Source organism: Eptatretus burgeri, chromosome 11, assembly GCF_056783735.1.
Source record: "Eptatretus burgeri isolate ZD-2024b chromosome 11, Ebu_testis_v1, whole genome shotgun sequence".
Lineage (NCBI taxonomy): Eukaryota > Metazoa > Chordata > Myxini > Myxiniformes > Myxinidae > Eptatretus > Eptatretus burgeri.
This window is the reverse complement of record NC_140971.1, coordinates 43704830-43721349: the sequence shown is the minus strand read 5'-3', so window position 1 is coordinate 43721349 and position 16520 is coordinate 43704830. Positions and strand designations below refer to the sequence as shown.

At 41.5% G+C, this 16520-nt stretch overlaps 1 protein-coding gene across 1 annotated transcript in view; it reads right to left on the bottom strand.

The window, feature by feature from the left end:
- The window catches only part of LOC147016965 (WD repeat-containing protein 7-like), a 301923-nt gene that overhangs the window by 141954 nt on the left and 143449 nt on the right, over window positions 1-16520 (bottom strand). The window contains exon 18 of the mRNA XM_085846266.1: window positions 14568-14691. Within this exon, the coding sequence (XP_085702392.1) occupies window positions 14568-14691 (124 nt within the window). The remainder of the gene's footprint in view (window positions 1-14567; window positions 14692-16520) is intronic.

Here is a 16520-nt window from a genome sequence, read left to right as displayed (position 1 = left end):
GTTGATTGGTATCTACATATGCAGGTTTCAGAATATGGAATGGAGTCTTCCCAGGGTGGGCTCAAAGCATCCACATTCATTTTGGTAAGGGGGTCACGATTCATGGACCAAATTGTGAAGTTTTATGTTCTCAAAATTTTGTGCTGAGGGCTCTTTTCAGGATTGTTGCTGAGCCCCGGACAGCTTCCAACTGCAGTTCGTTTGTAATAATATTCCCAGGGATTGTTTTTAATATCTCTGTGATGTTCTTCGTCATCATTCTCGTTGCTCTATCATTGGTACAACTATGGCGCATATGTCAGCGGATTGCTTTACAAACTCTGTTGTGTCGTTGTGTGTGAAGTTGTTCTGACATGAGTTGTGTGTGTTTGGTCATTAAGCAAAGCTTATCATTCATTCTCTTTGCTAACCCCACCTCCACCCCTCACTTTTGTCTCTTTTTTCTTTTACCTCCTGTCTGTCTGTGTCTCTGTGTCTGTCTGTCTCTCTCTCTCTCTCTCTCTCTCTCTCTCTCTCTCTCTCTCTCTCTCTCTCTCTCTCTCTCTCTCTCTCTCTCTCTCTCTCTCTCTGTTACCCCCTCCTTGCACCCCTACCCTCCCTCCTTGCACAGCAAATTTGTTGAAGAGTCGCTCTCCCCACCTTCCCCCCCCCTTCCCTTCTCTCCTTCCTAGCTTCTCTTTCTTTACACACTCCTAGCTTCCCCTCCCTCCATCCTCTCTGCATCTCCTCCCTCCTCTCTCTCCTTTCCCTCCTCTCTTTCCCCTCCTTCATCTCTACTCTCTCCCCTCCCTCTCTCCCCTATTCCTCTCTCTCCCTCCCCCTCTCTCCTCTCTCTCCCTCCCTCCTTTCTCTCCCTCCTCTCCCTCCCTCCCTCTCTCTCCCCCACTTTAATATCCCCATCAGCAAAGGAACAGGTTGTATTTGTTCATATTTAATATTGGAGGCTATTATTTAATTATAATTGGTTAGAAAAAAATTGATCATTCCGAAATTGTTTCTAATTTCATTCTCGATTTCAACATAATTATTTAGGCCATGAGTTCCAATTTTCAAATGTAGAATCACATTTCGAAAATCAGCTTTTACTAAACCTATATAATACATGATTCAATCTTGCCAGAAGCCAATCCCATTGCACCTCGCCTCACACAGCCAATTAGCATTTTAGGTCTGATTTCAACTCATGAATGAGTGCAGATTTTGATGCAGTCAATACACTTTTGTTATGCATCAGATATGAAGCTTGTGGCGAAGTTTCATCAAAAGCATGTGTTTAGTTCGAGCGATAATGACTGACGTGTTTACAGATTCACCGACCTACCTACGGACACTGCTCAATCGCATAAGTTCACTGGACTGAAGTCCAGGTGAGCTAATAATAACAACTTGAGCAAAGTTCATGGTGAGCTATCGCAAATCCCCACACTTTCCACCTCCAGCAAAGTTGAAAATGGAAAAACGTTCGACCAGAAATGACCCAAGATCAAATTTTGAGGCCATTCTTTTTCTGTTTTGACCCCTGTGCCCAAGTCCCCACACCTGGGGCATGAACCGGGGGTCAAATCCTAAAAAGTCGTTACATATTTCATGCGTCCCCAAATGTTGATTCCATGTACAAAGTGTCATTTAAAAATGTTAAAAATGTGCCTGTAATTGAATTTTTTGGTATCTGACCTTTTGACCCAGCACCAGGGGGTGGGGCCAAAATGAAACTGCTCTCACACTTTCTTGCCACGTGGTGCTCATAACTACCAAGTTTGGTGAATTTCTGCACAACCGTTTAGAAGGAGATAGCGTGACGGACAGACAGACATACAGACTGAGCCAATTATAATATACCCCCATTTTTTTTTCAAAAAGCATGGGGATAATAATAACAATACGAGTGCCCTTACAAAGTAAGTAAATGCAGCAGGAAGCCATTTGGCTCATCAAGCCTGCAAAATGGTTTCCCAATAGTGGTTGGTTGTCCATGCTCTATCATTTTTAAATGCTGAGCTTCAAGGGAGGAAGCAGCACACACCATTTTTAAAGTCTTAGGTGTGACTCAGCCGGGATTTGAACAGCTGACCTCCCAGAATCAGAAGGGACACTCTCAACATTATGACACCAAATCTATTGGTGTAATGGTTAAAGCATCCTCTCAGAGTACGTTTAGTCTTTAAAATTAATATACTGTTGAAATGTAAATGATATGGGAGCTTGGAGAGAACAGATGGGGGAGGGGGGGAAGTGAGGAAAATGTGGATCCCAGACTACCACGATGACAGACCATGGTCATGTGGGTTTGCAAGACACCATTACATCAAGAAGTGTTTTGTTTGGCCGATGTTTCAGACATAAATATTCCTCAGCACGACGTATCGTAAAATCCAAGTTTACATGTTATCACGATCAACTGTGCAATCTGAAAACACCAGTGGTGAGACGGAGCAATGGTTGCATATTGTACAGTTATTTCAAACAAATCAGGAAATTCATCTTGAAGTTATAGTTGGGGAAATCAAAGAAAGGCTGAGCAAGAAAAGAGAAACTGAGGGTGGATCGAGTGGGAGGGGGGGCAGCAGAGGGTGAGAGAGGGGAGGCAAGGAGGGACTAAAGGAACAAGCAACTAGGTTTCATCCTATTGCAGTCGGTACCTTTTTGAGGAACTGAGTCCACAAATAAGGGAAGAAAAGAATTTTCAGTTTAAAGAATGCAGAAGAGAATTCTGTGGTGTCTTGTATTGAAGGGTAAGGACATGGCATGGTACAATAACAACTGCTTTATTCACAGCACCCATAAACCAAGGCCTTCAAGATTATTGGAATCTCCCGCGATGAAGCTGAGTCGATGGGGCCTATCACTTTGCCATCGCAGACAGGTCAGTGGTCTCTCTCTGTCTTCCGCCTACCTCCTTTCTGGTCTTGCACCCACTGCTCTTTCTGTGCTTTGTCTTCCACCCTCCCCCCCAATGTTTCTGCAGGGCACACACGAAACTACCTAAATCCAGGATCACTCCTCACCTCCACTTATTTGTTCCTCTTTTTCCCACCTGTGGAATCAACTTCCACATCCTCTACAATCTTGTTCTTCCCTCTAGGTCTTCAAGACAGCTGTTCACAACCATCTCAGATTGTTCCCAATCCAAAAACCATGATTTTTCTACCATCATTAGCCTCCCCTTACCTCTCCCTCACCCCATCCCAAGCCCCCCTACTTCCAAATTTCCAGTTTTTTCCTCCTGAGAGTTTAATTTCCTTCTGTATCCATCTTGCCCACCCCATGCATCCTCTCCTGCCCCCCCCCCAATTCCTCCCCACACTCACTGTTTGTCCACAACCTCTATCTTGGCTTCAACTCTGCTGTTGGTGTTTCCCCCCTCTTTCTCTCTACTGTTCCTTTTGTCCTGTTGCATCCTAATCCATTCCCTGTATTAATACTAGCTCTTCCACAATCCTCGACTCTGCGGGATACAAAAAAACCCCCCAAAAAACAACAGAACCGGAGCCACCTGACTTGGTGGATAAGTGCTCATGGCTGCCTCCTTGTGGCGGTTTAACTATAGTGGTAACAAGGCGGTTCAGGCATCGATATCCAATATTGAAGGTATACTCTTTTGGGGATAACTTTAAAGACTTCCCGGACCATTTACAACAGGACTTTGTGGCTAACAATAAGGACTGTAACGACGATGCTGCCAGGTGTCATGCGGTACTGTTAACCATATGCGGATCCCAGACACATAATCTGATCAAGGATTTGTTAGCTCCTGCTAAGCCTACTGTAAAGTCTTATGAGGACATTGTTAAGTTGGTCAGGGACCACTACAAACTTCTGCCTGCAAAGATAGTCTATCGATAAAAGTTCTATATTCACCAAAGGATTGCAGGACAATCTGTCTCAAATTTTGTAGTGGACTTACGACGTCTCGCAGAACACTGGGGCTTTGGAAACTCGCTGGAAGAAATACTGTGCGATTTCTTCATGATTAGGATCAAACATGATATGATGCCATACTTCACAAACTGCTTGCAGGAGCTGACCCGACTCTGACCAGAGCCATTGAGATTGCCAATGCTTGCATACAGACCAGCTCGAGCCTACGTTTAATTTCTACGTTGAAGACTGTCCATCATGAACCGATGGTAAACAAGGTAGTGAGTGAGTACCAGCAGATGTACTGAAGGCAGAAGTTTCACCCTTGGTTGAGTCTTCCTTGAGACCCACTCAGAGCAGCAGCCTGCTGGCACTGTGGTGGTGGACACCAAGCTCACCACTTCAGATATAAGAACCGTACTTGCAATTTTTGTGCAAAACATGAGCATCTCTTTTGTAGCTGCTCACAATTGGGAAGCTTGATCCACCACCTTGATGACAGCCCAGACTTTATGTAAAATGTTGATGATGCTAGCATAAGTGGTCATCCGGGTAGGTTAGTAAATTCTGCATTCCCTGTTATTCAGATGAAAACTTCAGATGCACCCATTGTTGGTAATGTGAAGATCAATGCCGTCCCTGTCAAAATGGAAGTGTACAGTGTTGTCTGGAAGTGGATCATGAGTGAAAGAACTTTCGCATCCTTGTATGCATCCACTTGTGAGACTGAAGTTCAAACCCACCTGAACTAAACTCAGAAACTACACTTAGGAAACTGTACCTGTGATTGGTTTGAAGGAAGTTATGGTGGAGTGTGAGGTCATGTCACACATTCCACCACATCTGATAGTACATGGTGATGGAGCGATTCTGCTCAGCAGGAACTTACTGAACTCAATTAGACTCAACTAGAGTAACATTAACAGTGATTCGCTTGTTATGGAGCACACCTGTTTCCGGATGGTGCCCAGACGTGTTTACAGATGGCGTTGGAATTTTCAGGAGTGTCAAGATGAAAATCACGTCCACGCAGATGCTCACCCTATATTCCATAAGGCAAGACTGGTCTCTTACATGGTGCGATCTAAAATTTAATGCGAGTTCGACCATCTGCTTCATGAAGGAATTATCTTTCTGGGCAAGTTCAGCGATTGGGTGGCACCTAAAGTTCCCGTACTCAAGGCCGATGGTTTGGTGTGCCTCTGCGGCGACTATAAAATCATGATCCATCCCCACTCATCTTTAGATTGCTACCATATACTCCAGGTGGACATTTTTCTTGCAACTCTCATGTGCAGCCAATCTTTCACCAAACTTGAGTTGACAAGTGCATACGCCTAAACAGAGCTCGATGAGAAGTCGAGACCATAAACTTACATAAATACTCACAAGAGACTCTTTGGATATAACCACTGTCCCTTTGGGATTCGTTCGGTTGTACATGTTTTTCACTGGAGGATGGAGGCCCTCTTTAAGACAATATTGAGCATTGTCCTATTTCAGGATGACGTACCTGTGACTGTCAAGTCACGTGCCGAGCATCTTGACAACCTGAATGAAGTCCTTCATTATCTTTCAGAAGCTGGACTAGATGTGAATGCAAGTATTTATGTTAATTGGCTGACAGGGTGGCCTAGACTAGAGGTATGCACACTTTCCTCTAAGCCGTCTAGCTTCGGTTTGAATCTCGACCCAGCTATAAACTCTCATGCCAGTGTTTCACAGTCATGTTTATTCATCAATGTGTGTGCTGTCCCACAGATGGACGTTAAACTGGTGTCCCGTCTGCCTGCATTAGTTCATGGATGTTAAAGATTCTTCATAAAGAGTAGGCGAGCCATCGCTGAAACCATGGCCAAATTCCAAACTCCTGCCCTAACTACTGCTGGGAGAGGAATGGCAAACTGCCCAAAATGATCCATGGCCAAGAAACTGCTTTGGCAGAATCAACACTCTGTAACTGTAACACAGATTTTGGAGTGTTGTCAGTGGTTAAACCGCTACTCGGCAGCAGCTGTGAGCACTTATCCATCATGTCAGGCAGCTCCGGTTCTGTTGCTGTACACTGTGAATAAACTCGTTATCATACCACAGTGTGTCTTTTACCCAACAATACTTAACACATGGCAAAAAAAGAATTATAATCATTGACAGGAGACAATATTGTGTAAGCAAAAGATAAAATATTAGCGCTAAAAAAGTGTCTGAAACTTAGACGAATAAGATTCCTTTGTTGTCTGCATGTTGCACCTTTGGTTGTGAAGAAAATTTTCACCTTCTTCGTGTTCCCATCTGAACCAACGGGGCTCATGATGCTCAGAACCCAGGTTCAAGTACCACATTACTTTGAGCATTTGTTTTTACTAATGTCGTTGTAATTCATATTAAATTTTGCAGAGATGTTGACGAATGTCTTTGTTCTGCAAGTGACTTAGGTACAAGCTCCTTGTATCCAGTCAACCAGCATTAGTTGACCATTCATTAACACAAGTTATCTTGCAAGGTACTGCAACACATGTGGAGGCCATTAGGGTCCATCAAGGATGTACAATGGTTGCCAAACTATCGTTGTCTGTGTGAAGCAAGAAAACAGTACAAACCGTTTTTAAAGTCTTTGGTATGACTCGGTATGAATGTTGGTTCAAACCGCCATCCTCCCAGACTCGGAGCGGATGCTCTTACCATTACCGAGTCACGTTAATGGAAAAATAAATAAATATATCTTTTACAATAAGTATGCCATTTTAGAGTTGTTCAATGTCATGGTAGTCATATATTTAGCAAGATTATTCCCTATTTCCCAGACCATTGATACATAAAAATCAAACACCTTTGGGTCATGAGTGACATTTACATCTCTTCGTTGTCTGCTTGCATGGAAATAATTATTGAGAGTAGAAAACAAATGCACAATGAAAGAGACCATCCAAGTGATGTTCTTGCGACACGGATAGCACTGCGAGATCACACGTCTCACAGTACATCTTACCTTGGCTACGAGCATCAATTGACCACATGCCATTAATTTATCCTCACACTGGATTCTTTGTACATCAGCGTCACTCAGCGGGCAACTGACATTTTGAATAAACTCCCATTCCATCGTGTGTTGAATCATGAAGCAAATGGGATAAATTTGAAGAGTAAGGGATGAGTTAAGAAGCACCACCTCACAGTGGAGTCTCCCATTCAGACCAATTTTAACATATATTGCATCTGAACTACTATACACATCTGACTGATCTGTAAATAATCAAAAAATAGCCGTTCACAAACAGCAATATCTGCCTGATGCTTCATTTCAGCTAATCAGGTCAATCAAAGTGCAAATGCAAACAACACAACAGCAAATCCATGGGTGAAACAGCTTCTCAATGCCTCGGCTTTTGGTTATGGGAGCAGATGGAGAGAGAAGCCAGCAAATGATGAGTGAAAGTTACAAGTGAGGTTGCCCTCTGCTGGATAAGTCAGGCAATTTGGCCAACATATGGATAGTAGCTAAGATGATTGTACATCATTACAAAGAAAGCACAACGCGTAGAGGTTGTGCAATAAATAAATCACCACTGAAGAGCTCGGTGGTACTACATTTAACCTTATTCTGTACCATGTGCCCATGATAACTGCATCCTCAACCATGTGATGATTGTGTACCATTGACTCGACATGAAAATGCAACACCACCAGATAGAGGCATGCCGCAGGGTTGTGAATTAACGTGAGCGGTTGCAACAAGACCAAGAGGTGTAACGCCATTTGAAATGAATCGCCTGAAACAGGCAAGGCCTCGGACCTTGATATAACACATATCGTGCTGTGGAATGGCTTCTGTCGTTCCGATGCCAGATGGCGTGGGCAATCAGACTAAAAGACTCCTTCTTTGTATGAAGCATCAGTCCAGGACTTCATGGTCGTTTCATTAAAATAAAATAGCTTGTTCATAATCCAGGGCAGGCCTGTGGAATAGGCTGCAAACGGCACTTGACGGTTTTCATTTCCAGAGGCGATGACCACTCATTTAGCTTGCACTCATCCACACACATCCTGGAATCCACAATACCTCCCTCACTGTCCATGGCAGTAACAGGCTTTGAATAATAAATGAGATCCTTTACCCTTTGACCTCAATCTGGTCAGGGTCAGCAAAAGCGAGTGCTCATGAGAGTGACTGTTCAGCTTACGGAGTATGAGACATCATGGAGGAGTGAACATGAGCCAGCCTGCTTTCTTTAAACAGAGTTCAGGCAATAAGAGGCCAAAATGAACACAAGGCATTTCAATGATCGTAAATTATCTCCATAAGAATAAACAAACACAGAAAACAAATCCAAATGAAATGGTATACAGGAGGTGATGTAGCACGTGAATGGTCTTACTGCGATACGTTTACATTCCAATCCTACAGAGCTTGGCCCAGTGCTTTTATAGAGCTGAGGCCTTGGACTACAATATTCAATAATGTAAAAAGGTCAGCAACTTTGAATGGGAACACAGGAGGCTCCGGCAGATATCACGACCTCTCACCAGTTCGTTTGGACGAGTGCTTTCTGCCAGACGGCAAATTCTTTCCCAGAAAGAGGAAGGCCACGGGCAAAGTGACAGACAAAGGCACCCACATGGGATGACAACCGCACAAAAGAGAAAAATAAAATTCAACAGCACCGCCTTTATGCCACCCCGCTTGATACAGTACATCACTCTACTGTAATGCCAGTCTCGGTGATGAAAATATACGTTATGACAAACACCGTCTCTCGTGTTAAATGCTTCATATATATATATATATATATATATATATATATATATATATATATATATATATATATATATATATATATATATATATATATATATATATATATATATATACACACACACATACATACATACATACATATATATATATATATACACACACACATACATACATACATATATATATATATATATATATATATATATATATATATATATATATATATATATACACACACATACATACATACATACATACATATATATATATATATATATATATATATATATATATATATATATATAATTTTTTTTTTTTTAGCAAATATCGAGTCTAAATTTGAAGATTCAAAGCTCAGAGTCAAGTTTAAATATTTCTTTTCAGAAATTATATAGTTGTGGAAAGCTTGTTGCATAATTGTAAATATGACTGTCAATGTGCAACTTATCATTTATACTTGTAATTGTTTTTCTTCACATTGTGAAATCGACCATAAATGTGTTCAAAGTGCAAATCGAGTCACCAAACTCAACTGTACACATATTTTAAAAAGCAGGTTGTAGGAAAGGATGCTGTGCATTCAAAGCATAAAATGCCAACATTGGAGAGGCAGATTAGCTTCGCTAACAAAAAACCACATCATAAAAGTTGTATAAACACGCCGCCCGCATCGACATTTATCTCCACATGCTTGTTGGCAGTGCCGTTGAATTACAATGCATGGCATTGTCATTACTAACCGATGCCCTGGCAGTGCCCATCTCCAGGTTGGCCGGGCACTTAACAGGCTTAACATGGTCAGCAAATCGCTATGCTGCGACGCCAGGTCAACGGCGACGCGATGCCTGGCGTGGTCAATGGAAAGCCAGCTCAGCCAATAACAGTGCTCTCTAATGGAAATGACTGAGTCGAGTCCGACCCAGTCTCAATTGTAAGAATACAATTTGGAAATACGTCTGCAAAGAATGAAAGTTTTGCATTGTATCATTCATGAACAGCATGATGCATGCATAAAATATTTCAGAAGTCCTTGCAATGCACCACCAACTCGTCGGTAAATGTAAAAGAACTATGGGAAAATTAAGGAACAATTTATATTTTTATAATGTGGCGATTCAGGGAGTATGCAAAGCTCCCAGCAGGTTGAATGAAGCAGCGAGGATTCCTTGCATTGACGAAGACAATTGTGCCTTTGAGTGAACTGTCAAAACACTGCACAATGATGTGTGTGTGTATATATATATATATATATATATATATATATATATATATATATATATATATATATATATATATATATATATATATACATCTTCTTCTTCCTCTTTCGGCTTGCTCCCGTTAGGGGTCGCCAGAGCGGACCAACCGTCTCCATTTCGCTCTATCCTCCACATCTTCCATTGACACTCCAACCACCCGCATGTCCGCCCTCACCGCATCCATGAACCTCTTCTTTGGCCTTCCTCTTCTCCTCCTGCCTGGCGGCTCCATCTTCAACATCCTTCTCCCGATATACTCCGTTTCCCTCCTGTGCACATGTCCAAACCATCTCAATCTCGCCTCTCTCACTTTGTCTCCAAACCGTCCTACCTGCGCTGTCCCTCTAATATACTCATTTCTTATCCTATCCATCCTCGTCACTCCCAACGAGAATCGCAGCATCTTTAACTCTGCCACCTCCAGCTCTGCTTCCTGTCTTTTTGTTAGCACCACCGCCTCCAAACCATACAACATAGCTGGTCTCACTACCGTCTTGTATACTTTCCCCTTCACTCTTGCAGCTACCCTTCTGTCACAAATCACTCCTGCAACTCTTCTCCACCCACTCCATCCTGCCTGCAATCTCTTTTTCACTTCTCTCCCACACTCTCCGTTACTTTGGACAGTTGATCCCAAGTATTTAAACCAATCCACCTTCCCCACCTCAACTCCTTGCAACTGCACCATACCACCACCCTCCCTCTCATTTACGCACATGTACTCCGTCTTACTCCTACTGACTAACATTCCCCTTCTCTCCAGTGCGTACCTCCACCTCTCAAGGCTCGATTCAGCCTGCTCCCTACTCTCCCTACAGATCATGATGTCATCCGCAAACATCATAGTCCATGGAGACTCCAGTCTGATCTCGTCCGTCAACCTGTCCATCACCATTGCAAACAGGAAAGGGCTCAGAGTCGATCCTTGGTGCAATCCCACTTTAACCTTAAACCGGTCCGTCATTCCTACCGCACACCTCACCGCTGTCACACTGTCTTCACACATATCCTGCACGATCCTCACATACTTCTCCAACACTCCCGACTTCCTCATACAATACCACAACTCCTCTCTTGGCACCCTATCATAAGCTTTCTCTAAATCCACAAACACACAATGTAACTCCTTCTGGCCTTCCCTATACTTCTCCATCAACATTCTCAAAGCAAACATCGCATCAGTGGTGCTCTTTCCTGGCATAAACCCATATTGCTGCTCACAGATCGTCACCTCTCCTCTCAACCGAGCTTCCACTACTCTTTCCCACAACTTCATGGTGTGGCTTAACAACTTTATCCCTCTGTAATTTCCACAGCTCTGCACATCACCCTTATTCTTGAAAATCGGAACCAGTACAGTTAATCTCCACTCCTCCGGCATCCTTTCACTTTCCAAGACTTTATTAAACAATCTGGTTAACAACCCCACTGCCATCTCTCCTAAGCACTTCCATGCCTCCACTGGTATACCATCTGGGCCAACCGCCTTTCCACTTTTCATCTTCTTCATAGCAGTCCTCACTTCATCCTTACTGATCCACACCACTTCCAGATTCACTATCTCCACCTCTTCCAATCTTCTCTCTCTCTCATTTTCTTCATTCATCAGCTCCTCAAAGTACTCCATCCACCTTCTCAACACACTCTCCTCGCTCGTCAGCACATTCCCATTTGCGTCCTTTATCACCCTAACCTGCAGCACATCCTTCCCAGCTCGGTCCCTCTGTCTTGCCAATCGGTATAAATCCTTTTCCCCTTCTTTTGTATCCAACTTCTCATACAGCTCGTCATATGCCTTTTCCTTGGCCTTTGCCACCTCTCTTTTTGCTTTTCGACGCCACTCCTTGTACTCCTGCCGACTTTCTTCATCTCTCTGACTATCCCACTTCTTTTTTGCCAACCCCTTCTTCCTTATACTTTCCTGTACTTCCTCATTCCACCACCAAGTCTCCTTATCTTCCTTCCTCTGTCCAGATGTCACACCAAGTACCTTCCGAGCTATCTCCCTCACAACTTCTGCTGTTGTTGCCCAATCATCCCACCCATCTTTACCACCATCCAACGCCTGTCTCACCTCCTCCCTAAATTTCACGCAGCAGTCTTCCTCCTTCAGCTTCCACCATCTGGTCCTTGGTTCAGCCCTCACTCTCTTCCTCACCCTCACCCGTAAAGTCATCCTACAGACCACCAATCGATGCTGTCGAGCTACACTCTCCCCTGCCACAACCTTACAGTCACTAATCTCTTTCAGGTTGCATCTCCTACTTAAGATGTAATCCACCTGTGTGCACTTTCCTCCACTCTTGTATGTCACCCTGTGTTCCTCCTTCTTCTTGAAATACGTGTTTACCACTGCCATTTCCATTCTTTTTGCAAACTCTACCACCATTTGCCCTTCCACATTTCTCTTGTTGAGACCGTACCTCCCCATCACCTCCTCATCCTCTTTATTCCCTTCCCCAACATGTCCATTGAAATCTGCTCCAATCACCACTCTTTCATCCTTGGATACACTCTCCACCACTTCATCTAACTCACTCCAGAAATCTTCTTTATGTTCCATCTCAGACCCCATATGTGGGGCATATGCACTGATGACATTCATCATCACCCCTTCAATTTCCAACTTCACACTCATCACTCGGTCAGACACCCTCCTCACCTCCAATACCCTCTTGACATAATCTTCCTTCAGGATTATCCCGAAACCATTTCTCCTCCCATCCACACCATGGTAGAACAGTTTGAAACCACCTCCAATGCTCCTCGCCTTACTCCCCATCCACTTGGTCTCTTGTACACACAGTATGTCCACCTTTCTTCTCTCCATCATATCAGCCAACTCTCGCCCTTTGCCAGTCATCGTCCCAACATTCAGAGTTCCAACTCTCACCTCCACACTTCTACCCTTCCCCCTCTCCCACTGCCTCCGGACTCGCCTTCCCCGTCTCCTTCTCCTCCTTCGCCCAGCAGTAGCACAATTTCCACTGGTACCCTGCTGACCACCGGTACCGGTGGCGGTCGTTGGTAACCCGGGCCTCAACCGATCCGGTATGGAAATTCGTTTTGTTGTCCGCATAATGATTTGGCATAGGTTTTTACGCCGGATGCCCTTCCTGACGCAACCCTGGTCGCCTCTTACGACACACAGGGATATGGTACACCTATTCTAACCGGGGCATACACCGGGCTATATACATATATATATATATATATATATATATATATATATATATATATATATATATATATATATATATATATATATATATATATATATATATATATGTTTGTTTTTTGCACAACCTTCCTAATATCATGCGCAGATATTCATTTACACTGAAGTGAGGGTGAAGCAATCCTCCAATTGTACAGCACTGCAACTGCAAAGTTAGGAATATGATGATAAATGTTTCAGTGTGGCTGGAAAGACAACCAAGTGGTATGCAGACTTGTCTCTGAGCTGTCTAGCCTGGGTTTAAATCTTGACCCAGCTATAAACTGTCGTCCTGGTGTTTTACAGGCATGACGAAGCATCAACGTGTGCGCCATCTACGGGAAGGAAATTAAGCTTGAGGACTCGTATGCCAGTAATGGTCATTGGCGGAAGTTAAAGATCCCATTATGTCATTCATGAAGAGTATGTGAGCTATTGCCAGCACCCTGACAAAATCCTGCTCTTACCTGAGAGTCGAGTTTAAATATTGGTCTTAGATCCTTTGTGTGACATAGTTTGATGCTTTTTACATGATCAAACTAGATTTGGACGTGATCAACTCTGTCATGCTTTTCGAGAGTGCTGCCAAATTCCAAGCTTCACCATTTTCTACCTGCAGACAGATCTTGTCATGCCTACCAATTACAGAATTCAAAACATAAATAAATAGAATTAAGATTTAAAACAACATTCAAGAACAGCCCGATGTCATATCTTATCCACATAATGAATGGGCCAGAGTGACTGTTAAATTTTGAACTCTGACATCATGTATCTATTTGAATCTAGATGCAACTTATCAGTTTCCTTTGTTTTAATATGCTATTTTTGTATTTCTCCCTTTGATTTGTAAAATTAATGATTGCAAAGCTTACCTGAATTTGCAATTTGGCCGCAATAGAAGTTGATTTAAAATAAATCTTTAATTATTACAAGTATTATAACCAACACGGGGCACTGCATCAGCGGCACGGCCGCACCCATGCATGAACTGATGCTAACCTGCAGCCATGTGCTGCATATGAATGATGATGATAGATCCCTCAGATCATTAGAAAAGAGTTGGGGCGTTATCTTCAGCATCCTGGCCAATTTGAAATTCCTGCCACCTTCAGTCAAATGTCAGGCCTGGCCGGATGGTTTGTGAAAGACTTTGGGCCAAAAACGCTCGCTGTCCGATCCCATCAGAGGTCAGACTAATTGGGGCTGTTAAAATAAATAGTAATATATGATAAGTTTCCTCAAAACACGAAATGCTCAGCTTGCAATATCTCATTTTGGTGACGTGGTATGGTCCGTTTGATTGTGCAAATCGACTCATTTAATAGCAAATCTATCGAATGTTCTATCTTTCTATCTCCATCGCCTGTTGCTGTTAATTAAAAAAAACTTTTTGTAGCTCCCAAAGACATCAAAATGTGACTCAAAAGAGCTAGATATTAGAAATGGAGTGGTGAGTTTTTGGTGAGACACTTACAATTGTTGTCAAGGTTCTTCCTCGTTGGCAGAAAATCTTTCCATTGATTGACGAGACGACCGCGACCCTCTTCCTCAATCCGACGCAACTCTGAAAGCAGTAAGTCCTGTGCAGCCTGACGCACCTGCATACATACAGCGAGATGGACGTCTGGTGGCCGAGATGGCAGGATTCCAACCTTGAGTTGTATATTTAGACCACATTAAGCTTTGTGCTGGTTTCAAAGAGCTCACACAGTTTTGCCAAAGTCAGAAATATACAGTGCAGGCCACGGTGCAATTGGTTGCAGCCCTTCAACATAAAAGAAGAAAATATGTCATTGTGTAAGTAATTTAAAGCAGTTACAGAATCTTTTTTACTTTCTATAAAGTAAAACTGCCTTTGTCTGCACAGACACAAAATACAAGGAAATAAAAACATTTCAAAGCTTTGTTGCTGCAAAAATAAAAATCGAAAAATCCCCAAAAATCTAAAAACAGTGTTCATCATCTTATCGACCTTTAATATTGTGGTTTTAAGACCTGCAGTTATTAACAAAATTGATAACTTCTTCTGATAGTCCATGTCGTCATGGCAATGGTCAGGGCACTGTGACGCATACGTTTTGTTTTGTAAGAATCACCTGAAATAAAGCTTTTTTGGTGAGACACTTACAATTAGATATATAAATATATATATATATATATATATATATATATATATATATATACATATATATATACATATACATATATATATATATATATATATATATATATATATATATATATATATATATATATATATATATATATATATATATATATATACATATATATATACATATATATATATATATATACACATATATATATATATATATATATATATATATATATATATATATATATATATATATATATACATATATATATATATATATATATATATATATATATATATATATATATATATATATATGTATGTATATACATGTACATATATATATATATATACAAATATGTATGTATATATATATATATATATTTGAAGATATGAATATATATATATATATATATATATATATATATATATATATATATATATATATATATATATATATATATTTGAAGATACAAATATGTATATATACATTGTATATTTGAAGACATTTGCCTTGGGCATACTGCAAGGCGGATTGAGCTACCGTGAGGTGGCACGTCGCCTTGGCTGTTCACACCAGACGATATCGGCCCTGGTGGACAGAGACACCCTCCACAACTCTGCAGATGACAGACCTCGATTAGGGAGGCCAAGAGTCACCACTGCAAGGCAGGACAGGCAGATGGTCCTAAATCAGATGGCTTCAGACATTGAGGACTGAGTGGGACAAAATCCAGCAGCAATCCATCCAAAGACTGGTAGGCAGTATGCGCCGACGATGCACTGCCTGTATCCAAAACAATGGTGGCCACACACGCGATTGAAAGGGGACTGACATGACACCCTGTGCTGTTCTGTACTGTAGAACAAACTTATGAGATGGTGTATCTTGGTCAAAAACTTGACATGTCATCAATAAAATGCCAATGTTTCAATTAGCAATTGTTGGTTTGTTTTATTTTGAACTGTTACAATTTTATTACATTTCAAACAAGTGGTAAGTTTCTTTTGCGTTTCAGTATATATATATATATATATATATATATATATATATATATATATATATATATATATATATATATATATATATATATATTAACAACATCGTTGATAACTGATGTTGAAAATGAATTATCTGAATTACATGACGAGTGGATAAAAATGAATGACTTCCTTGAAGACATTTATTCGTTTCGAAATGAACTGAATGATATTATTGTTGACCAGAAAGAATTACTCTCACGTCATCTGACATTGAATGAGTAGAGTCCAAGGTGAGGAATTATCGCTCTGTCTCTGTGTGTATATACA